At 52.1% G+C, this 22,824-nt stretch overlaps 1 protein-coding gene across 1 annotated transcript in view; it reads left to right on the top strand.

Annotated features, from left to right (window-relative positions):
- Positions 1 to 362: 362 nt before the first annotated feature.
- GFPT2 (glutamine-fructose-6-phosphate transaminase 2) overlaps positions 363 to 22,824 on the top strand; it is a 38,902-nt gene continuing 16,440 nt past the window's right edge. The window contains exons 1-7 of the mRNA XM_028527997.2: positions 363 to 500; positions 11,603 to 11,710; positions 12,356 to 12,454; positions 12,946 to 13,071; positions 16,396 to 16,454; positions 17,106 to 17,240; positions 19,698 to 19,759. Coding sequence (XP_028383798.2) covers positions 494 to 500; positions 11,603 to 11,710; positions 12,356 to 12,454; positions 12,946 to 13,071; positions 16,396 to 16,454; positions 17,106 to 17,240; positions 19,698 to 19,759 — 596 coding nt within the window. The 5' untranslated portion in view covers positions 363 to 493. The remainder of the gene's footprint in view (positions 501 to 11,602; positions 11,711 to 12,355; positions 12,455 to 12,945; positions 13,072 to 16,395; positions 16,455 to 17,105; positions 17,241 to 19,697; positions 19,760 to 22,824) is intronic.

Here is a 22,824-nt window from a genome sequence, read left to right as displayed (position 1 = left end):
CAGGGGGCGCACCTCCCGAACCCGCGTGTCCCGCCTGGCAACGTGCTCCACGCCCTACTCGGACCGTCCTAATCCTCACCCTGTGCCAGGGCCGTGTCCCGATGTCATCCCCTTTCACGGATGGAGAAACAAGCACCTGCCCAAGGCCCCGCGCTCCTCGGCGTTTGAGGCCGAATCTGTCGCCCCCTCCCCCTCTTCCCAGCCCGGCTTCAGGACTCGATGCCCGACGCCTGCTCTCCCCGACCGGACTGGCGCCTGGAGCCGCCTCTCGCCAGCTCCCTGGACTCCAGGGGCCTAGTCCCGGCCGTCGTCACGACAACCGGGGGCCAGTGGGGAGCGGGGAGGGGAGGAAGCCCCGCCTCAGCCCCGCCCCTGGCGGAGGGCTGCGGGCTTTAAGGGCCGGAGGCCATCACCCCGGGCGCCAGCGTGCACCGAGTGCGCAGTATTCGAGGAGCGCAGAGACCGGAGCGCGAAGACGCCACCAGCGGCCACGATGTGTGGTGAGTGCGACCCCTTCCCCGCGGCGGCGCGGACTCGGGCGTCCCAGCGTCTCAATGCCTGAGCCCGAGAATGGGTTGCTGGGGGCAGGAAGCGTCGAGGGATGGGGGCGTCCATGGGACTGGTTCCCCGGAGTGGGTGTCCCAGGGTGGTGGGGGGAGGGGAGTGCCCAATCCCGCTCTTGCACTTGGTGGAGGCTATCACAGAGGGGAGGGAATTGGTTCTGTCCGGCTCCGGGACGCTTGCAACATAGTGATGTCTGCACCCCCAGAGCAGAGAGGGCTCTTTTCTCTGCTTGCCCCAAGTCTCCCACGAAACCGGAGCTCATCCCGGGCGCGGGATGCCCCAACTGGCTCTCAGTGCCCCGAGCCCACCGAGGAGAGGTGACCCCCGACCTGCGCAGTCCTGGCAGCATCTGGAGCAGCCCCTAGTGCTCTCCACATGGACCAGCGCGCCCTCCTCACGTCCCAACATGAACCCCTGTCCCTAGAAATGTTGATTCCGTGTTGTTGTCTCTTTGCTGGAACGCAGGGAAGAGGCAGCAATGACCTCGAGCCTTGGGCCGGGGGACGAGTCCAGAACTGAAGCGGGTCCAGAACTGGAGCGGGGCCTGGCTCTGGGCTTCCTAGATACCGCTGCGACCCGCAGCTGTCCGGCAAGGTAGCCCTGCCATGGGGGAGGCAGCGCGGCCCCGCGTGCACATCTGCAATTCCTTACTCCCCTGGCTGTGCCGCCTCCGCTGGCTGAGGAGAAAGCTGGGAACTTCTGCTGGGACAAAAGGTCACTGTGCCTTTTTTTTTTTTCGTTGAGTAGGATTCAGTTACCCACTCCAGCCTCCTGTGGCTGGAGGACCTGGTGGAACTTTTGAAGCCATGAAAGGCCTCTGTCTAGCTTCCCGAGGGCTGCGAGGTGGGGTGCACCCGCAGGGAGCCCTGGGCCGAAGTCTGTGCAGGCCTTGTTTCTGAGGCCAGGCTCTCCTGGAAAAAAAAAAAAAAAGTGAAAAGGGAACCACCAACCCAGGAGCAGGCAGCAGGCTTTGAGGTGCAGCCTTGCCCAGCCCAGGCAGGCCTCAGTCTCAGTCCTGCACCCTCAGTGAGGCTCTCTGGACTGTGAGCATCTTTTGTGATTTGGAGGGCTGTCTGTGGGCAGTTCTGGGGAAGCAGATGAGGCAAAGGTGGCATTTTTGCCAGAAACCCACTGGATTTGTCAGTGTGGCATTCAAGGCCCTGGGCCAACTGGTGGTCTTAGAGCCAAAGTAGTGCACTAGGAGGGTCCAAGAGTTTGTTCTATTTTCTTAAAGGGCTACTCGAGTATAGCCCAGACTCCCTGTGCCCCACACTGGTTCACCCACGGGCACACCCACCCTTCGGCGCTCAGGGAAGTCCCGGAGCCGCTGTGGAATTCCTGATGGGGAGGCTGGCTCCGTTTCCAGTAGCCAGGAAAGGCTCAGCCAGGTGTTCTGTGTCTTTTGCAGCTCTCTGGCACGTGCCAAGCACACAGCCGTCTAGAATTGAATGCACTGGTCTGGTTTGTTCGGATTGTGGTCTGTGTGTGTTTGGCAAATAGTACTGGGTTTCCTTTTATGGCTGTTTTGTAATGAATTCATTTAAGTTTTCAAAAATATAGTCGATTTTACAGACACACATAGAAGAAATGTGTGTTCGTTTAGTACAGAGATATGGCAGAAGTTGTAAAGGTGCACCTGAATGAACCACTTACCCTCTTCATTCTGCATTTGGGGAAATTGAGGCCTGGAGAGGACTGCACACCTGTGTCTGAGCAGGAGGAGTTCGGGGCCTTTTCTCTGGGCTGGCCGTGGCCCACCCTTGATCTGCCATCACCCATGTGGCCAGTCCCAGACGCTCAAGCCACGGTCACAGGAATGTTTCCCGCATCCCCGCCCGCACACAACTGGAGTCCCCTGGGCTCAGCGCTCTCAACCTGGATGTGCTGCAGGCGGAAAGAGCCTAGGTGTCCTCTACACACCGGCCTTTCACTGGTATAACACACCTGGTTTGACCAAGTGATTTCAGTCCCTGTGTCGGCTCTTGCCCTTCACACATGTGTGTGCCCTTCCCACTCATCCCTTCCCTGTAGGAAGCAAGCCTCGCTTCATTGCCCAGAATCAAGAGAGGCCAGGACCCCCCCACCCCAAGGTCTGTTTGCTTGCACAGTGGTCTTCAGGACACAGGTGCACAGGATCTATCTAGCCTTGGGGCTCAGCAGAGATGGCAGCCCAGGAGATAAGGGGACTCCACGAGAGCTCACCTTTGTTCCAGGGCCCTATCACATGTGACGCTCCTGCTCCATCTGTGGAAGGATGTCTCGGGAGGGCCTGGGCTGGAGTGCATGGGGCACAGACCCTGGGTTCAGGTAGCTGGGCTTGGTACCTCTTTAAGCCATAGGAGACTCAGGACACAGAACCCACTACTCGGCGATGGGCAGGTAAATGCTTAATGACTGGCTCCTGGGTCTGCTGGTTTCTATGGCAGAAATACTGTCACTGTGGCTAATCTCAGGGCATAAGTGTGAGGTCCCTGAGCATGGAGTGGGGAAGAGAGGTGCATAGTTGCATCTGCAGGGCCAGTTCTACCAGCTCCCTCATGCCACCACCTGAGTGGTGGGACTCCCCTGGGCATTCTTGGAGCAGGGGCTCAGGCTGGCGGCCACCCTCTACCCTACCACCATGCCTTCCCCCCCGCGTCGGGCAGCCTCACTCCTCTGGGGTTCCCAAGTTCTGAGACACCTCTGGAAATCTTGTGATGTAGCATTAGTAAAGGATACTTTTAACTAAGGAATTATGTTTATACTGAGTAACATTCACTTAGGAAGGGAGATAACTTGAGGCTACAAATACTCTTGGGAAAAAATTCCGAAGATTAATTCAGTGCAGAAACAATTAAATAATTTAACCTGAGCATCTGCCTCTTTCTCATTTTCAATGGAACTGTTCCTCTCACTGGTAATAAAGTCTGGCTTTTTTTACAACCCAATGTTGGCAGCATAAATAAGACTAATACTTATTTATTCACAATCTAGAGTGTATGTTCCTTCCCCTTTGGTGTTGGTGAACCCCTAACCTGACCAGGACACCAGGAGCTTCCTTATTAGACAAGGAGATGCCTTGCCTACCGCGATCTCTGCCAGAAGCCAGCTCCTGCGATCTTAGGGCTTCCCTGGTGCCCTCACTGTAACCCCTGGAGTCCCAAGGTGGCCTGAGGCAGCACAAGGCTGTCCCCAGAGGGGCCAACCCTCTGGGCCCTGAGCCAGTGTGTGAGGACCTCTGCTCCCCTTTGAGAGGATGGAGCAGAAATTGTCCCTGCTGCAGGAAGAAAGTGGCCTCCCCAGTCTGTGAGTGAGGACAGGACACCAAGGACTCCTCTGCAGCCCTTGCACTTGGCCCAGTGGCCTCCCCTTCCTGGGGTCCTTGGACAGAAGAGGAGACAGCCCCACCGCCCCCAGTAGGCCACACTCACACATACACTCACTCTCACACTCACAGGCACAGATATTCAGGAATTTTATAAGGCCCAAATCCAACTGGCTATTTCCTCTCTCTGGGCAACGACTAGTATAGTTTGGGACTGATGGTAGTATCGCATTGGAGTTGGCTCATGGACTGAAAAGCAGGGGTCAGATGCTTCACTTCTGAGAAGCAGGGATGGTGGTGGAATGTGTGCCCTTCATCTGGGAAGGGCCCTCTGCTGGCTGGGTGGCAGCGCAGCTCTCCCAGTGCAGCCCCAGCTTGTGCATGGAACAGGCTGGCTCTCAGCCATGCACACACAGTGGGGGCAGTGCTTTATTCACAGCCGATGCCCAGAGAGATGGAGAGTGTTTTCCAAAACTACAGCCAAATCAGAATGTGGTCCCTAGCCAGCCCACTGCGAACTTGACCTCTTCGATCATCCTCCAGGCCCCTAACAACCTCCCCTGCTATTGTACCCTGAGCACTCCAGGGGGTGTAGAGAAGATTCCAGAAGCTCAGCACCCCTACTTCTGGCCAGGTGTTCTTCTGATGAGGTCATTGTCATGACCTGTCACTTGGAGATGGAGGTGCCCTAGGAGGGATACAGTGGGAGCCAGCCATGCTGTGGTCACGGGCCCTGTGGCGCACTGGGGGCCCCCAGGGGCCGGGGGGGGGGGGGGTCTGTCAACATGGCCCAAACCTGCCCAGGAAAGGTCAGAGGTCATCCATAGGAGCCAGGTGGGCACCTTCCCTCAGGCCAAGTATCCTCTGTGCCAGATGGCCTTGCCCTTCAGGGCAGGATTTTTTTTTTAAGATTTTATTTATTTATTTTTTAGAGAGGGAAGGGAGGGAGATAGAGAGAGAGAAACATCAATGTGTGGTTGCTGGGGGTTATGGCCTGCAACCCAGGCATGTACCCTGGCTGGGAATCGAACCTGGGACACTTTGGTTCGCAGCCTGCGCTCAATCCACTGAGCTACGCCAGCCAGGGTTAGGGCAGGATTTTAAGACAGGTTTGAACAGGGGGTTTGGGGGCACCTGCAGTCAGACAGAGTGGCTGGGAATGACTTGATGCCCTGTCTGTCCCTGCAAGTCACAGACTCAGCACAGGGCACTGCGAGTGTCAGATAAGGTGTGGTTCTGGAAGTCCGGGTGTGGGGACTCCCCGTAAATGCTGGTGGTGGTGGTTGACTCTGTGCCCTCTGCAAGCAGAGCTTGGGGGGTTCTTCCAGGGCCTGATGTAGAAGGGTCTCCTCACTCTGCCCCTGGGGTCATCACAGTGCATGGGGGCAGGATGGTGGCAGGTTTATGGGGACATAAACCTTGTGTTTGAGGGTCTTGGGGTGACCCCAGCCACTGGCAGGGCCACACTGCCCTTGTGAGAGGGGCTGACCTTCAGGGGGCTCACCACTGCCCACCTCCGGCCTTTCCCCCTGGCAGGTACTGAGGTTCCAGAGAGCAGGTCCACCGTGCGTGCGTGGCCGGGCAGGGCTGTCTTAGGCCCCACTCAGAGGCCGCCTGCTCTGATCCCCTGCACCCAGTCCCTCCCCCCTTCCCTCCTTCCCTTCCTTCCTTCCTTCCTTCCCTTCCTTCCTTCCCTCCTTCCTTCTGCATGTAGTTACTGAGCACCTAAACTGTGCTTGGCTAAGGTTGGGGATACAGCGATAAATAAGACAGACAGACAGACAGGTGTGTTCCAGCCTTATGAAGGTTCCAGTCCAGTGGAGAGTCAGTCAAAAGACCAGGAAGCAAGTGCTACGTAGGCGACACGCAGGGTCTCGGTGGTTTTTTAAAGAGGGGGAGTGCAGTGCGGAAGGCTAGCATCGACCCAGTGGGAGGTGAGCCGCCTGTGGGCGGAGCCATCCCAGGAGCTCCGCCCCTTCCAGCCTCTAGGTCCCCAGCCCCTCTGCCGCCTGGGCGTGCTGGCCTCTCTCCGTCCACCCCGCAAGGTGCCCTGTACCTGAAAGCCCTAGCATGGTGATGAGGCCTTCATGAGCCACAGAAATGTTTTAGAAATGAATTGATTTTGACCAGCCCTGGCTGGATGGCTCAGTTGCCTGAGCAGCGTCCCACAAACCTGAAGGTTCTGGGTTCTATCCCATTAGGGCACGTGCCTGGGTTGTAGGTTCATTCCCCGATCAGGGCACATATAAGAGGCAGCCGGTTAATGTTTCTCTCTCTCTCCCTCTCCCTCTCTCAGTAATGAAAAAGTGTCTTCAGGTGAGGATAATCAATAAGTGAACCTTGACCAAGCTGCAGCCTAATCACTCATTTGGTGTAATCATCGTTTCCCCAGTAGAAAGCTAAGAAGAGCTACACCACTGGCAGTGGTTGCATTTCACCCTGGGTGTTAGGATGACCCTCTCTCCAGGGTTTCCGTGCGCCCTGCACTTGCAACTCACACCGCCAGGAGGGAGGCTCCCACCTGCTCCTCTTCAGGACTCTCACTGTGCAGCAGGCACTGACTATCCCCAGGGCTTTGCAAAGGCTCCACAGGGTTCAGAGACTTGTATTCAGCACTGGCTGCCGGCGTTAGTCACTGCCCTCTGTACCTTCAGCGGTCATGCTGGTGAGCCTGAAAGACAAGGCCCGCAGGTGGGTGACCCAGAACACATCCTCTCACATACTGGGAGGTATACTCAGACTGTGTTTTCTCCTTTCGGGTGGCTGTCCTCCAGGTGCACAGGGCCAGGGAGCCCCAGGGACTCAGTGGAGTCAGATTGGGCTGGATGGCCTCCACTCTGAGTCGCATGCAGAGTGGCACACGCTAAACGAGTGTGCGGGAGCTGAGATAGCCCAACCACACCCAGAGCTCACGTGCAGTGGGGAGAGTCTTCCACCCTAACACCAGTGCCCTCTCGGGAGGCAGACACTGGTCCTGTGTTTTGTGTGTTCTCCCAGAAATACCGTGTCTCCCCTGACCCCACATAATTCACACACGTTGTATAGTCTGCATTTTCCTCTTGACATATCCTGGAGAGGTGGCTTGTTTTCTGAGAGAGCGGACAGCTTCACCTCGTTCCTGCAAGGGCGGCCAGCCCCTGGCTCCTCAGTGGCCCTGCGTGTGGCTGCGCCATCACTTACCAGGTCCCTACCAGGGATCAGGCTGTCCCCAGGCCTCAGCTACCACAAACAGCAGCCAGCAGCTCCTTCCATGGGAGTACACTGGTGTCTCTGCAGAGGTGTCTGTCGGAGGTGGTCCTGGGAGTATAGCCGCTCTGGGCAGCAGATGTGCACCTTTCAATTTTGAGAGAGAGCTAAGTTGCCTTTCCAACAGGGTGCATGAATTTAAACTCTCACTGTCAAGCTGATCTTTACTGATCTCAGAGGTAAAAAATGGATTCTTGTGGTGGCTTTCCTTTACTGTGGACGATGGAAGGGATTCCAGCAGGGAATTCTGATGTGAATCACATGAGGAAAGACCAGGGAAGGCAGCTTTCTTTTATTTCATTATTTTTAAAAAATGGCAAGAGCACAATGGAAAGGCTCCCTTCTTCACTTCACCTCGGGAGAGTGCAGGGGCGGCCAAGAGGGTGAGCTGCGAGGGGAGGAGGCTGCTCCCAGTGAGGGAAAGGACTCACTGAACAGATGTCAGTCTGCAAGACAGGCTTATGTTGAAAATTAGATTTACGCCTCCTTGTGCAAAGGCCTTGAAAAGCAGCCCCTGGCAGCCCCTCACCACAGGAACCTCCCAAACAGTGCCCTCACGGCTGTTGAGCCCCCAGGCCAGATGTGGACACAGCTGGGGATCCCGAGGACAGGACAAGGAGGAGGAACCTTGCACTGTCCCAGCCCACGGGGGCTGTGGCAGCAGCCCCCACTCCCACCAAGGAGGCTGCTCCAGATCTGAGAGCCAGAGCCCCCTGAAGAAAGTACGTGCCTGACGTGAGTTCAGAGTGAAGTCTGGCCCAGAAGGAGGGAATGGGGGGCGGGGGCAGCGTGGATCGGAGAGCAGCACCACAGAGCGCTCTTGTAAAAGCATCTCAGATTTAAAGTCTTCCCAGACTTGGCGTGCGGCCTTTGTGCCAGCTGCGGTGCCTGCCTGCTCCTCTTCTCCAGGTGCAGGTGCAATGCTAGAACAATTTCCAGGAGGCCAGCAAAGACTCACCCCTTGAAAGACTACAGAATTAACCTGAGTTGCTCCCTCCTTCATGGTTTCCCGGAGCAAGGTGGTCTTTACAACTGGGTGGAATTTGATCATGTTTCCCCAGGGGAGCTAAAACTCTGTGAACTTTTAAAGAAGCAAATCAATGTTCCTAAAAGTTCCGCCTAAACATAGATGGTGCTGATAGTCGTACAACTCTGTGAATAGGCTAAAACCATAGCATTTTGCACTTTAAATGGGAAACCACTATGGTACGTGACCTTTATCTCCCAATAAATCTGTTAACATTTTTTTAAATGTTTCCATTAAAAGGTAACTGTCCTTTTTCATAAGTGAAGTGACAATACATCCCCCTGCCAGCCGCGTTCAGGTATGAAGTGGGGGCAGCGCGTGCGCCCCCGCTCCCCAGGTGCTCAGCAGGCGGCTGTGCTGGGAAGGCGCTGGCACTGCACACCCAGCCTCTGTTCAGTGCCTCAAGCCCGAGCTCAGGTGGCCAGGAGGCCAGGAACAGTGGCCGTCAGAGCTGCCTGTGCCGTTCCCAACAGAAACTGCCTGTAACTGCTCAGAAAGCACCGTTTGCATGTTTTTAAATATAAACTCTGTGCCTGCAGAGGGGTGCAAAAATATGTCCTGCATACAGTAACGCACAGTACATAAGAATGCAAACTATTTTAGCACCATTTAATTTTGTAACCTATTTTTGACCGAGTGTGTCTAGACAAATTTTAGCAAGTTAACTATTCATGTGAGTTGGCCCTACTTACTGCTTAGGAATATCACATTCATTTCATTAAAATTTAATCATCCATTCAGGGATACCATATTGACTTCAATCAGCTGGAGATGTTACGGGGGCTTTGTGTGTAGTCATACTCAGTCCTCAGATGTCCTCAAGAACGCTGTCCTTCCCTAGGGTCATCTCTGGAAAAAGATTTTCCATTTTTATTGAGGTAGAAGGGACATAACATTGTATAAGTTTAAGGTGTACAGCATAATAATTTGATGATTTGATAAGATGATTACCACAATAAGATTACTTAAACATTTATTGCCTCACACAGTTAAGATTTTTTCCTTATTATGAGAACTTTTAAGAGCTACTTTTTTAGCAACTTGGAAATGTACGATGAAGTATTAACTGGAGTTACCATACTGCACGTCGCATCCCCAGAACTTAGTTATCATATAGCTGCAAGTGCGTGCTTTCTGACCGTCTTTACCTAACCTCTCCACCTCCCACACCTACCTCTGGCAATCAACAATCTGATCTCCATATCTGTGTGTTTGGTTATTTTTTTAAAATTCCACCCATAAATGAAATCACAGAACATCTTTCTCTGACTGACTTCACTTAGCATAATGTTCTCCAGGCCCATCCATGTTGTTAAAAATGGCAAGATTTCCTTCTTTTTATGGCTGAATAATATTCCATTGTGTATATGTACCACATTTTCTTTATCAATTCATTTGCCAGTAGATACTTACAATGTCTTGTCTATTGTGGATAATGCTGCAGTGAACACTGGGGTGCAACTATCCGGCAGGCTTTTAATCTTGGTCAGACTGTTTCATTATCCCAGAAAAGTGTTGGAGAAATAAAAAAAAAATAAAAAATTGTTCATCAGTGGTCGTTGGCATCAATTCGATGCCAACAAGAATCCCCAGTTTGGAGTGCAGAGAAGACAGAAATTGCATTGAGTGCAAACGGTTTGATTGTGAGACAGCTCCAGAGTGTCACTGTTCAATTATGATGTAGCGCGGCTATGAGAGGGCCCTGAGGCCAGGCCGCTCTCTGACCAGACAGCTCTGCTGGGCTTTGGTCTGTGTATTCTGCTCCACACCCATGTGCACTGGTCTGTGACAGTCTGCTCGTTCTGGTCCAGTGGGATGTTTTGGTGGTGTTTCAGCCCCCATCGGGAAGTCTTCAGTGGAAAGGGCAGGCTCTTGAAACCAGAAGAGAGTGGACTATAAACACAAGTGTCCTCCCCAGCCTCTGATTGGTTTGTCCTCATGCAAATGAGGGCTCTAAATCCTTGCAGTTTGATTGGTCCAGAAAGCACTCTCCAGACTGGTCAGATTGGCGCTACTCTGATTGATTGAGATATAGTTGCACAGCTCTGATTGGACAGGGAAAGTAGACTCAATCCTATGGTTGAAATACAATTCCAGGGACTCTATTATCAGGAGAGCCACCGGACACCCTTCTGGGTAGGCATCTTCTTTTCCAGAATTAAAATTGGGAAAATAAACCTTTTGATTGGTTTGTCCTCATGCAAACCAATCACACACCTACCCACCCCCTAGTGCTGGGAACATTTAAGTCAGGTCCCTTTGGTTCTGCTCCTGACTCTGGCCCAGTCACAGCTTCACGGGCATCTGAGTGATAGCAGGTCTGACATCTAAGGCTACTGTGAGCTTTGATTGACACCTCCGTGGGAATGCTTGGCCCAGAGCCTGACACAGGGTGAACTCTCAATAAGATGAGCTACTACAAATATGCCAGAAGCCCAGTAACTTCTTCATGATCTGAACTATTGCTTCACCAATTACTACCCATTCAGGATCTTTGAACAAGGGCTGTGTGCTGAGATGCAGTGATAAATATAAAGAGGGGAGTGCCAGCCTGTGTCCCTGTCAGGGGGTACAGATGTCCCTGGATGTAAGAGCACTGGAGTGGCCCTGTGGACATGAGAGCCCAGGCCTAGACAAGCCTGCCCTGGGAGGGGAGCTGGAGCTGAGCTTTGAGGTGGGCAGGGAGGATGCGAGGGCAGAGGGGTGACTGGAGGGTGCACTCGCAGGGCAAGACAGAGACAGACCGAAAGTCTGCGGTCTCAGGCATGGGACTGAGTAGAGGACTTTGGAAAGAACCCACATGACGACTGTTATTTCCTATTTAGGAAAACACGGTTTTGCAATATGAACAAAGGAAATAAAGCCAAACAAAATCTTCCTGGCCATGGGCCTCCCTTAGAGATACGGATCCTCTAGGGCCAGAGATGGTTTTCATCCTGCTGTTGTAAGGCGGTGTTTCTTGGCCCAAGTAGCAGGGCTGCGCAGGAAGTGGAGCAAAGGCCGCAGCGCCCATCCCACTGGCCTCGGGAGGCTACTGTGGCCTCCGTACAACTCCCCCCAGGTGCTTTCTGTGCCAGTCAAGGAGTCCACATAGAGAGAGGGGGCACTCCCAGAGGCCCATGGGCAGTCCAGTGGTTTTGCTGATCTTTGCTGTTGTAGACGTTGCTGCTGTGAGAGCCTCATCTCCTGCCAGCACGTCCGTGGAAAACTCCCTGGTGGAATGGCAAGGCCAAGGGGTGGGCGGGGCTTCGTCACCTGCTGTGTGAGGTGCCCCGTGAGTCGTTTTATCACAGGGGAATAGGTGCCCACGGCGGCCTTCCGGAAGTGGAGGGCAGTGTGCCACTTCCTCTGCGTGCAGCCCGGATGCCCTCCTGCAGGGCCGTCTGAATCTGCACGCCCAGCCCCTGTTCCAAACAGGACCCCAGCGACTGGTAAATGCATGGTGTCCTCTCTTTTGACAGGGATCTTTGCCTACATGAACTACAGAGTCCCCCGCACCAGGAAGGAGATTTTTGAAACCCTCCTCAAAGGCCTACAGCGGCTGGAGTACAGAGGCTATGACTCGGCAGGTAGGTCAGCCCTGCGGGTTCCACCGTGGCAAGGACGCTCTCATCACATCTGAAAACCTAGAAAAGCCCAGGGAAGAAACAGGGCAAAAGATATCGAGTCCCGCGTGCCCCGTGGGGCGTCTTCGTGTTCCTCCTCCTGCTGTGGTCGGGGTCGGGGTCACACATGGACATCTTTTATTTCACTGCATCGTGATTGTGGCATTTTGTCCTTTTACGCCTTTTTTTCATTCACTTCACACTTTCTGTCACCCTATACTCCTCCTCACGGTCTTCCTGAGCAGCTGCACAGCCCCGTACTGGGCGTCCCCCACGACCTGGCTGGTGGGCACTTGGTCTGTTTCCCATTTTTAATGACCCCCCTTAGGAGCAAGGCGGGCCTGTCATTCCACATCCCTGTTGGTGGGTGCTTACCAGGAGGCCGGCTGGTGAAGGGGAGCTCGACACTTACAGCAGAGGACTGGCGTAGGCAGCAGGGCACATGCCCCTAAGGGCACCCTGCCCTCCGTGGCAGGTGTGGTGGTGCCTGTCCCCAGGGCTCCCCAGTGGCCACCCAGAAGTTCAGGCACACAGTCACAGCCTTCTCTTTCTGAGTCGATTAGGAGACGAACCTTAACCTCCAGTACAGAAACTCCTGTTCCCCCGCAGGTGTGGCGATCGATGGAAATGACAGCAATGTCAAAGAAAGATGCATCCAGCTGGTCAAAAAAAGAGGGAATGTCAAGGCCCTGGACGAAGAGCTTTACAGTGAGTGGGAGACACGCCGGGTGCGGGCAGCACGTGCGTGCGTTGCTCAGAAACCCTTTACTCCAGCTGTGTTGGAGATGGGAAATACGGGCTCGTCTGAGCCCGCCGTGTAGAACAGTGTTGCCCAGAGTGTGGGATGGTTTCGGTTAGCCAGTGGTGTGTGAAGAAATGTGTTTTTTTTTTTTTAAAGTTGGTATTTACGCATTTATTTTCATTTTTCTGGAATGTGATACTGCTTTTCCACTTGTAGTGAGATAATATGTGTTTCATTTTAAAGTAAGTTCACGCACTCGGTGGAGTGAGCTGGGTTACCGATGAACGTGGTATGAACAACAGCAGGCATCTGAGAGAAACCCCGGGAGGGCGGGGGCCAAGGGCTCACTGGTGGGGTGTGCTGATGTGTTTCCATGGAGCAACGCCACCTTGATGTCTTTACTCCTGTGTTGATGCTTATTGTGAAAGTGTGCCAGACAGATTTATTTTCCATCTAGAGCAAGCCAGTGTGGACTTGGAGGTGGAGTTTGAGACCCACTTTGGCATTGCGCACACACGCTGGGCCACCCATGGGGCCCCCAGCGCCATCAACAGCCACCCACAGCGATCGGACAAAGGCAACGGTACGTACCAAGGCCTCGCTTCCCAGCCTGGCCTGTGCCAAGCTAGTCCGCACCCGCCGCCAAGGGGCATCCCTGGGACCCAAACTGGTGGCACCAGCCCCAGATGGGAGGCAATGTCAGCCTGGCCCCAGGGCAGTGTGCTGGCCCCCTAGTTGTCCCCAGGAAAACAAGGCACTTCCTGAGAGTTCTGCAGGCTCTAGGGGACCCAGCCTGAGGACTTGGCAGCACAAGGGGTGATGGGACTAGACGCTGTTCCAAAACTCAGGACCGCGGTGTCTGGGCATGTGGGGAGAGGACGGTGTCCCCTTGCTTAACTGGGTCTGTAGTGCCTGCTCCCAACTGGCCCCGCACGGAGGCCTCAGCGGCTGAGGGCCCAAGGTTGGGAGACACAGAAGCTGCGAGTGAGTGGAGGCCCAGAGCTCCCCCAGCAGCAGAGCCCTTGACTCGGCTCACTTAGCTTTTTTATGGAAAATGAGAATGGAGGTTGGGAACATCCAGACTTCTGGCTCCCTCGACGCACTAGAAGCCATGGTAACTGGACTCACAGACCCCCTGCATGCCCACCGACAGACAGTGGACCTGTCGCAGAGCAGGACACAGCCACTGCTCACGGCAGCCCCTCTGGTGGGCTGTGGGCTCCGGGCTCCCACTGCTCCTAGCTGCTCTTGTAAGCCAGCCCTGGCTCATGGGTCCTCACCACCTGCCTGGACCCCCAGGACAGTTCTCCACTCCCTGGTTCCCCTAATCACGCCCCGCCTCCTTCATGGGGTGGACTGGCTGCTCTGGGGCTCCCAGTGGCAGCTCTTGGGGGCTCTGCGGTCATCCCCAGGGTGGTCAGTCCTCTTACAATAGGACACAGCAGACATGTGAACTGCAGAGAGGGCCAAGCCCTTGACTCCCCCCAGGGTTCCAGGCAAGGGTGTGAGATGTCACCTGGGCCCTCCTGAGGGTCCCCGTTCTAGGTTAGGCCTGGTCAGGTCAGGAACCCCAAAGACGCACAGTGGGGCATGATGGAGGAGGGTGTCCAGCAGGGAGAGTGATCTCTGGAGACAGCTGGGAGGTCACTGAGACCCCCTGGCACAGTGCAGCTTCTTGCCAAGCCCTGCCTCAGAGCAGGGACAGATGCATCAGACGTGCTCATTACAGGCATTTAGCTGAGCATTCCACAAGACTCACTGCAATGAATCCTCCCTGAAGTGGGGCCACCAGAGGGAGCTGCACCTTCCTGCCCAGTATGGAAAGCTAGGCCTCCTCTGCAAAACAGGACACCCCACGCACCCCTCTCAGCAGAGCAGCTAGAGGGCGTGAAAGGGCCAGGCTGCACGTGCGTCCACATGGTCAAAGTCTCAGACAGTGAGGCTTTTGCTGGGACTTTTCCCTGCATCTTGTCCATAGGATCATAGGGCGTCCCACCACTGGGACAGGCACCCTGTACCCAGGAGGGAGACAGCAGACCCCAGGGTGCTGAGGACCCAGAACATACATCCAGATGAACGCCGAGCCGGACACGGGCTGGGCCCTGGAGCAGCAGTGTTGGGGGAGGAGACGCTGTACCAGGCTCATGTGCCCTGAGATGTTACACGCCCCCTGCCCACCCAGGTGATGAGGCGAGCCTCGCACCAGTGCAGACGGTGATTCTGCGTCACCAAGTAGGAGGCTCCCAGGAGATCCCCCCACACCCAAACTTGGAAACGCCTGCCCTGACTCAGGATGAGTAATTAAAAACAAAACAACATGGGAAGTAAGAAAAGACTAGTGAAATTTCTTTAGCAATTCATCAGTGACTGCTAGAGAGCATGCTTTTAAAGAAGGCTAACACCCAGCAACAGCACTGCACAAGGAAAATATACAAAGGAGTTTTCACAAAGAATACACAGGCTCTAGGAAATGCCGAGAAGGCAATAAATTGAGGTGAAAGTTAAGAAAATAGTGTAAGAGACAATGTCACAGTAGATGTGGAAGTAACTCGAGGAGGGGGTGACTCTGGAGGCAGTTCATGCGGAAGAGGCCCAGCCGTTGTCTCCAGGAGGGACCAGAGTGAGTGGAGCGGTAAACACACGGAAGCTGTAACACCGGTGAGCTGGGCTAGTGCACCTGCTGAAAGCGGCTTTTTTTATTCGTGTCCTCTAAAAAAATATAGAGAAAATTATGGTAAAAATAAAAGAAAAAAGAATAAAGGAAAAGGTTTTAAGAGATGTAACAGGAAATACCTGTCCTGTACTGAAGAAGAACTTGAGTTGGAGATCCAGAGTTTCACTGAATGAGGACGGTCAATACTTATGGTGAACACCCAACATCTGGACACATCCTGGTGGAATTATTGAATCTCAGGGATAATAAAGTGCCTTTCTGTTATCAAGGCTAAAGGGGAAAAAGGGTCACTTGCTCAGAAAAGCTTTCAGGCTGGCTTCAACTATGTATGGAGGTGTGCAGTGGCAACTGAGGGGACCGCCCTGGCCCTCCCCCCACCCCCCAGCCTGCACAGGGAGCAGCCCCAAGGAGCGGTTTGCTGCTGGAGTCGGGAGGTGCAGGTGCAACAGACCAACGCTTCAGAGAGACGTGCTCGTGGCCCCGCAGGCCTGTGGGGTGCCCAGGGGTGCTGGAACTGCTGGTTATTTTCCTTTAAGAAAGCCAGGGTTTTTAAGTGAAAACTTGAAATTGTTCACATCAAATCTTAAAAAAAAAACAACTTTTTTATCTCCACCTGAGGACATGCGTATTGATTTTGGAGAAAGGGGAAGGGAGGAAGAAAGAGAGAAAGGCATATCACTCGGTTGTCTCTTGCACATGCCCCAACGGGACCGAACCTGCAACCCAGGCATGTGCCCTTACTGAGAATCACACCTGTGACCTTCTAGTTTGCTGAACAATGCTCTAGCCAACTGAGCCACACCAGCCAGGGCTTAGCGCTAATCTTTTTACAGTTTAGTATGGTCAAACAGAAGCACATGTGTGGACTACTTGTCTGTGACTTCTTTGGGCCAGTGGGAATTCCTGGAATTGTTTCTGGGTAGTGAAGGGTTAATCGTCCCCATCAACACAAATAGTAAAGCTTGTGTGGTGGCAGTGTAGACCACGAGTGGAGCTCTGTCTGTGCTCAGGTTGCTGGAGGATTTTTCCTGAAAGAGGAAGGTATGTTTCCTCAGGTTGAAAGGGTAGTCACAGCAGATGTCAGCACCAGTGACTGTGAGAGACGTTTGCTTAACAGACATCCCTGCAGGAGCAGTGTTTACGGTTTCAAGCTCCCAAATGATTTCCCCTCACATCTGATTTGAGTGTCACTCCTTCACAGCCTTTCTCTCTTTGACTAAACTTTTCTTCCAGAATTCGTGGTCATCCACAATGGGATCATCACAAATTACAAAGACCTGAGGAAATTTCTGGTAAGATACTTCTCCCGGGTAATGTCTAAGTCACATGGTCTTAGTCTTCCTAGAAACTGCCAGCCAGCTCATTTCCCTCCAGCAGCAAAGGTGGAGCCGAGTGAGAGCCACTCTTGGCCACGTCACCACATTGGACACAAACCTCAGCCCCAGCTCAGTCGCTACCTCAGATCTTGCTGGAGGAGATAACAAGGCATTCATGCCCACGAGGGCCACCACAGAGCCACAGAATTGAAAGAACATGCACTTCCTCCTATTATAGTGTCTGCACTAAATTATCGACCACACACCACATGGAATGTGGGGCAGGAAGGCAGATGGCGAGCGTCTCAGGGAGGAAAAGGCTGTGGCGCTGGCTGGGACGTGGGTGGATTTGACGCAGTTCATTTGATCACTCTGACTGCTGTGCTTTTGCAACGTCCAAAGGCGTGGCAGGGACAGGCCACAGAGGCAGGGCCCTCTTAGGGGTTCTGAGTGACTCAGCTCTGTTGCGCTGTGTGATTCTGGTACACATTTCTCATCTTTTTCACATTTTTATTGCTCGCTCCCTAAGTGACTCTGAGGGCAAGTCAGAAGGGAGGAGAGGAAGCTGCCCAGGCCAGCGTTTCGCAATGACCATCATCTGACCCTGTGTTCAACCAAATATTCCAGGAAAGCAAAGGCTATGAGTTTGAGTCAGAAACAGACACGGAGACCATCGCCAAGCTGATCAAATACGTGTTCGACAACAGAGAGTTCGAGGACATCACATTTTCAACCCTGGTCGAGAGAGTCGTGCAGCAGCTGGTGAGTTACAAGTCCCACCTGTCTAAAGCATCCCTTCATTTCACATGAGCATTTATCACACAGAGTTGTGCCAAGTACCTGAGGGTTCAAGCTGGCTCGTCTATAGCACCTGGCCTTAAGATGTTACATCCTTGTTATATTTGGAGAAGTTCTGAGGTTTGGGTGGTAAACATCAAATGGAAGTGCCTTGCCTCCTTTTAACACCTCTGAAACTGACAGCCCCCCCCCCCCCCCCCCCGGGCCACAGGTTGCACATAAGAACTTGGTGGTGGGTGGTCGTTCCCACTGTTTTCTTTTCAGCTGGGCTGTTTGCACCATTAGTTGCATCCTCGGGTGCATTTCACTGATGTTGGCTTAGAATTGTACTCTTGTGTGCTGTTTGGCCCAGCATCCTTCCTGAATGTGTGGATGGCAGGAAGCAAGAGGACATGAAGGGTGTGGGTGCAGATTGTCCAGAAGTCTGACTGGAGAGGAAGGGTGCAAAGAAATGGCCCAGTGCCAGGAGAGGCTTGCAGTTCGGGAGGAGGGTTCTGTTTTTGAGACAGACGTCAGATCAGTTTTGTGTGCGGAAGGGAGTGATCCAGGAGAGAGAGATTCATGGTATCCCAGAGAGTTGGGCCCACAGAACAAAGGGCCTGCTGAGACGCCTACGCTGAGGGAATTATCTAAAAGAGGTCCCTACTTGGAGGAGGAGGAGGAGCAGACCCAGTCCCCTCTGTGGATAGTGGGGGAGGAGGAGAGGTCTCCAGATCTCCCAGAACCCGCCTCTTGGGCATCAGGGCTGCCCAGCAGCTCCTCCTCTGTGGGGACAGCCTGGGGACAGTGTTCAGGCCAAGAATCCACCACACTTGGGGTCAGAGGCTGCTGCGGCCCCACCAATGTGTTTTAAAACATATCACCCTTCGGTGCTTTCAGAGCTTTTCTTTAAAAGTAAGTCTGCGGTAGAGCCCTTTGCTCTGCGACTCCCATTTGGGGGGTTATAATTTAGTGGGCATATTTATGAGAGTCTGGCCCAGGCGTCAAGTATAATGAATGTACTGTGTAACGTGCAGGAAATACTGTTTTGCAGACAGTACTTCCTCTTTTCCATTCGTGATTTTAAATTTCAGAAATACCTCCCCAAGGATGGTACTTTTCAACTTCAGCAACTTCTCTTACCTGAAGCAACACAGGTCTCTCAGGCAGAGAATGAGAGGCGTATTCTGTTCAGTCCCGCTCTGTTGCAGACCAGAGATTTTCAGGCAGTGTGCCACAAGGATTTTTAACACATGCAGTACCTATTTAGTCAGGGGCACTGACCTCTTTTCCCTTAGGTTGTCAAATGAAAAATGATAGCAGTCAACAGAGCAGTAGCCATCTGGTATGAATGAATCAAAATTATACCTATTTTTTTGTCAGATGGGTAAAAAAACAATTTTTGGCGTGTCACAGAATTTTAGTAGTTTTTGTGTGTCATGAGACGAAAAAGGTAAAAAAGCACCACAGTAGACAAGGCCTGCAGGGCAAATGTCAGGTTGCTCACGGTCTGCCTGGCGCCCCTGCGTCCTGGGCAGTGTGAAGGGCCCTCAGAGGCCTGGGGACACAGGTGTGGGGTCACTCCGGCTTTGTGACTGAGTTGGCAAACTGGTCGTAGTGCACTGGCTGCTCAGGGTCTTAGAGTTGCCGGGGTACCAAACCCTGGGGATTTCATGTGGAAATCCAGATTTATAGCTGATCGCTCCTAACCAGAGTCTGCTAGGGTCATGGCACATTAGTGCAGGATGGTCAGAATGTAGGGGAGAATTATGCACCAGAGATTTACATGGAAAGAGCATGTGGAGTCTTGAGTTAGGAGACCCGGATTCTAGTTCTGCTTTGTACAAACCAACAAGGCACAGAGGACAGCTGACAGTCATCTCAATGAAATAATAATTGCAATAATATCAACCCATGTTTCTATTGGGTTCTCTGCACGGCAGGCAGTGTTCTAATGCATTGGTTCACAGAAACCGTTCAGCTCGGGAGGGAGCCAGGATTTGAATCCAGGCTCCAGTGTGCATTGAGCTAAGCACAGGTCATGGAGCGTTAGCCCCTTTCATCCTCACAGGTGCTCCCTGAGAAGGTACTGTCCTGGGGGGCAGGAGCCCTGGTCCCGGTGCTCACCTGGCCCCTGGTTTTCATGCCCTGTCTGCCCCATGCATCGCAGAGCTGGCACTTGCTCCTCATGGGCCTTGCTGGGTGTGGTTGCCGCTGCTCGTGAGGAAATCCACAAACCCTGGTCTTTGTAATTCAGCATGGCACCATCTCTGCCACTGTCCTCCTGAAGTCACCCTGCCATCCTGCATTCGGTGCCCGGCATGACCCCGGGACTGCCCGCAGTGGTGTGGAGCCGGGGGAGTCCGGTCAGGCACAGGCCAGGCTATAGTGGCCGGGCTCAGCTGGAGCAAGGTGTTCTCACTGGTCTTCCTGTGTTTTCAGGAAGGAGCGTTCGCATTGGTTTTCAAGAGCATCCATTACCCGGGAGAAGCTGTTGCCACAAGGTAAGGTAAACGTGTTGCTATTTCCAGTAGCACGTAACTGAGGTGTAATAATGTAGCCTGAGGCATGGGAGCTGCAGGGCCTCCAGAGACAGGAAGGCACTGGCTCTGCCTGAAGAACAATGGGGGCCGAGCCACAGAGACTGCACCCATCACCTCTCCAGTCAGAGCTTCTGCTGTGTTTAAAGGAAAAACAGAGTTGGATTTTTATTTGAAACCTCCATATTTTTCGAAGTTGACAACATGCTCAAATTTAAAGTAAAATTACATAGTAAAGGCAAAGCCAGCTTCCATGGGGCTTAAAACCTATATAATTTCAAAGACTCCCTTTAGAAAAAGCATACAAAATTATGAGAACAAATAGTTCAAAAATTTGTACAGAACCACAAAAGACCCCACATAGCAACAGCGATCCTGAGAAGGAAGAACAAAGTTGGAAGAATCACACTACTTAATATCGAACTATACTATAAGGCCATAGTAATCAAAACAGCCTGGTACTGGCATAAAAACAGACACACAGATCAATTGAACAGAATAGAGAGCCCAGAAATAAACCCACACCTTTATAGCTGATTAATATTCCACAAAGAAAGCAAGCACATACAATGGGCTAAAGATAGTTTATACAATAAATGACATTGGGAAAATTGGAGAGATATGTGCAGAAAAATGAAACTAGACCACATTCTTATACCACACAGAAGAATACATTCAAAATGGATCAAAGACTTTAAATATTAGACCCCAAACCATAAAAATCCTGAAGAAAACACAGGCAGCAAAATCTCAGACATTGCTCGTAGAAATTTTTTATCGGATATATCTCCCCAGGCAAGGGAAACAAAAGAATAAACAAATGGGACTACATCAAACTAAAAATTTTTGCATACTAAAGGAAATCATCAACAAAATAAAAAACCCACAGAATTGGGAGAACATACTTGCCAGTACATCTGATAAGGGGTTAATATCCAAAATTTATAAAGTACTTACAAAACTCAACACCAAAAAAACAAACAATTCAATTAAAAAATGGACAAAGGACCTGAATAAACACTTCTCCAAAGAGAACATACAGATGGCCACTAGACATATGAAAAGATTCTCAACATCATTAGTCATCAGAGAGATGCAGATTAAAACCACGATGAGATGCCATCTCACACCTGCCAGAATAGTCATCATCAATAAATCATCAAACACCAAGTGCTGGCAAGCATGTGGAGAAAGTGGAACCCTAGTGTACTGTTGGTAGGAATGCAGCCACTATGGAAAGCCATATGGAGATACCTCAGAAAATTAAAAATGGATCTGACTTTTGCCTCAGCCATCCCACTTCTGGGAATATATCCAAAGGAACCCAAAACAGTCATTGGAAAGAACATAAGCACCCCTATGTTCATTGCAGTATTATTTACAATTGCCAAGACATAGAAGCAGCCCAGTGTCCATCACAAGATGAGTGGATAATACAGCTGCGGGACATTTACACAATGGGATACTCCTCAGTCATAAAAAAGAAGGAAGTTTCACCCTTTGCAACAGTATGGATGGACCTGGAGAACATTATGCTGAGTGAGATAAGGCAGTCAGAGAAAGACAAGTACCATATGATTTCACTCATATGTGGAACCTAATGAACAAACTGAACTAACAAGGAAAATGGGGACAGACTTATAGAGAGCAGATGACAGCTAGTTGTGGAGGGGAGGTTAGAAGGTAGAGGGATTGAGCAAGAAAGGAAAAAAGACTTATGGACATGGACAACAGCGTGGTGATTACTGAGAGGAGGGACATATAAGGGGACTAAATGGTAATAGAAAAAATACAATAGAGATTAAATGTTTAAAAAAATAGGAGCATTGGTTTGAATCCAGAAGGAAGAGGCCTCACAGGCCCAGAGCTCCAGCTTCATCACCTGTGTGGAAGAGGGGTCCAAGGAATCAGCCTACATGCCCTTTTATTGGAGCCACCCAGTGTCCCCAGCACTGTAGATTTACATAAGCAGATGTGTGAGTGACATTCTATCTTTTTTAAAGATTTTATTTATTTTTAGAGAGGGGGAAAGAGGGAGAAAAAGAGGGAGAGAAACATCAATGTGTGGTTGCCTCTTGTGCACCCCCTACAACCCAGGCATGTACCCTGACTAGGAATCGAACCAGCAACCCTTTCGTCCTCAGGCCAGTGCTCGGTCCACTGAGCCACACCAGTCAGGGCCAACATCCTGTTGTATTATATTCAGATGGGTTGGTTGTCCATCTCTCCATCCACTCATTCATCCACTCATTCATCCATCTGTCCATCCATGCATCCATTCATTTATCCATCTGTCTCTCCATCCATACATCTGCTTGTCTGTCCATCTGTTCATCCTTCCATCTGTCTGTCCATCCATCCATCCATTTATCTGTCCATCCAACTAATATTTGTTGGGCATTTACTGTGTCAGAGGGGCCCTAGGGACCTGGTGACACCAGACTTGTCCTGCCCTTAAGGACTGGACATTTGTGCAAAAGGACAGAGCAGGGCAGAGATGGCGATGCTCTGGGGTAGCAGGTATCAGCCTGGGGGAGGCTGGCAGAGGACCAGCATGAGGGAAGGCAAGAGGCGCAGAGCAAGCACGGTGCTCCTGGGGTCTGTAGTTAGGCTGGGATGGGAGGGAAGGGTCCTGGTGGGGCTTGGCTCTTCCAGTCTCCGTGTGGGCTTATTGACACCTGCTGTGTCCCAGGCCTGGGGGACAGCAACGAACAAGGTCATAGGACACTCGAGGGCTGGCAGGCAGTGGGAATGTGGGCAGAGGCCCAGCTCTGCAGGGCCTCGGGGGCCCTGTGGGCCGCACTGGGGTGCACCTCTGGCCCCAGGAGGCCAGGCCAAGAGGGCGAAGCTCTGCCCTGCAGACTATCCAACTATCTAGGCAGGAAGTGTATCGTGATTCTATTTTTTCTAAGACAGGAATTAATTCATCATACAGAATTTTATTTCTTCAGATCATAGAATTATATAATACCAGTTGGTCCTTATCAAGTTTAAAACCCCCTTTTAAAATCTGCTAATATTATGATATT

This window comes from Phyllostomus discolor, chromosome 13 (genome assembly GCF_004126475.2).
Source record: "Phyllostomus discolor isolate MPI-MPIP mPhyDis1 chromosome 13, mPhyDis1.pri.v3, whole genome shotgun sequence".
In the NCBI taxonomy this organism is placed as follows: Eukaryota; Metazoa; Chordata; class Mammalia; order Chiroptera; family Phyllostomidae; genus Phyllostomus; species Phyllostomus discolor.
The sequence above is the reverse complement of the archived record's forward strand: the minus strand, read 5'-3'. Positions and strand labels throughout refer to the sequence as shown.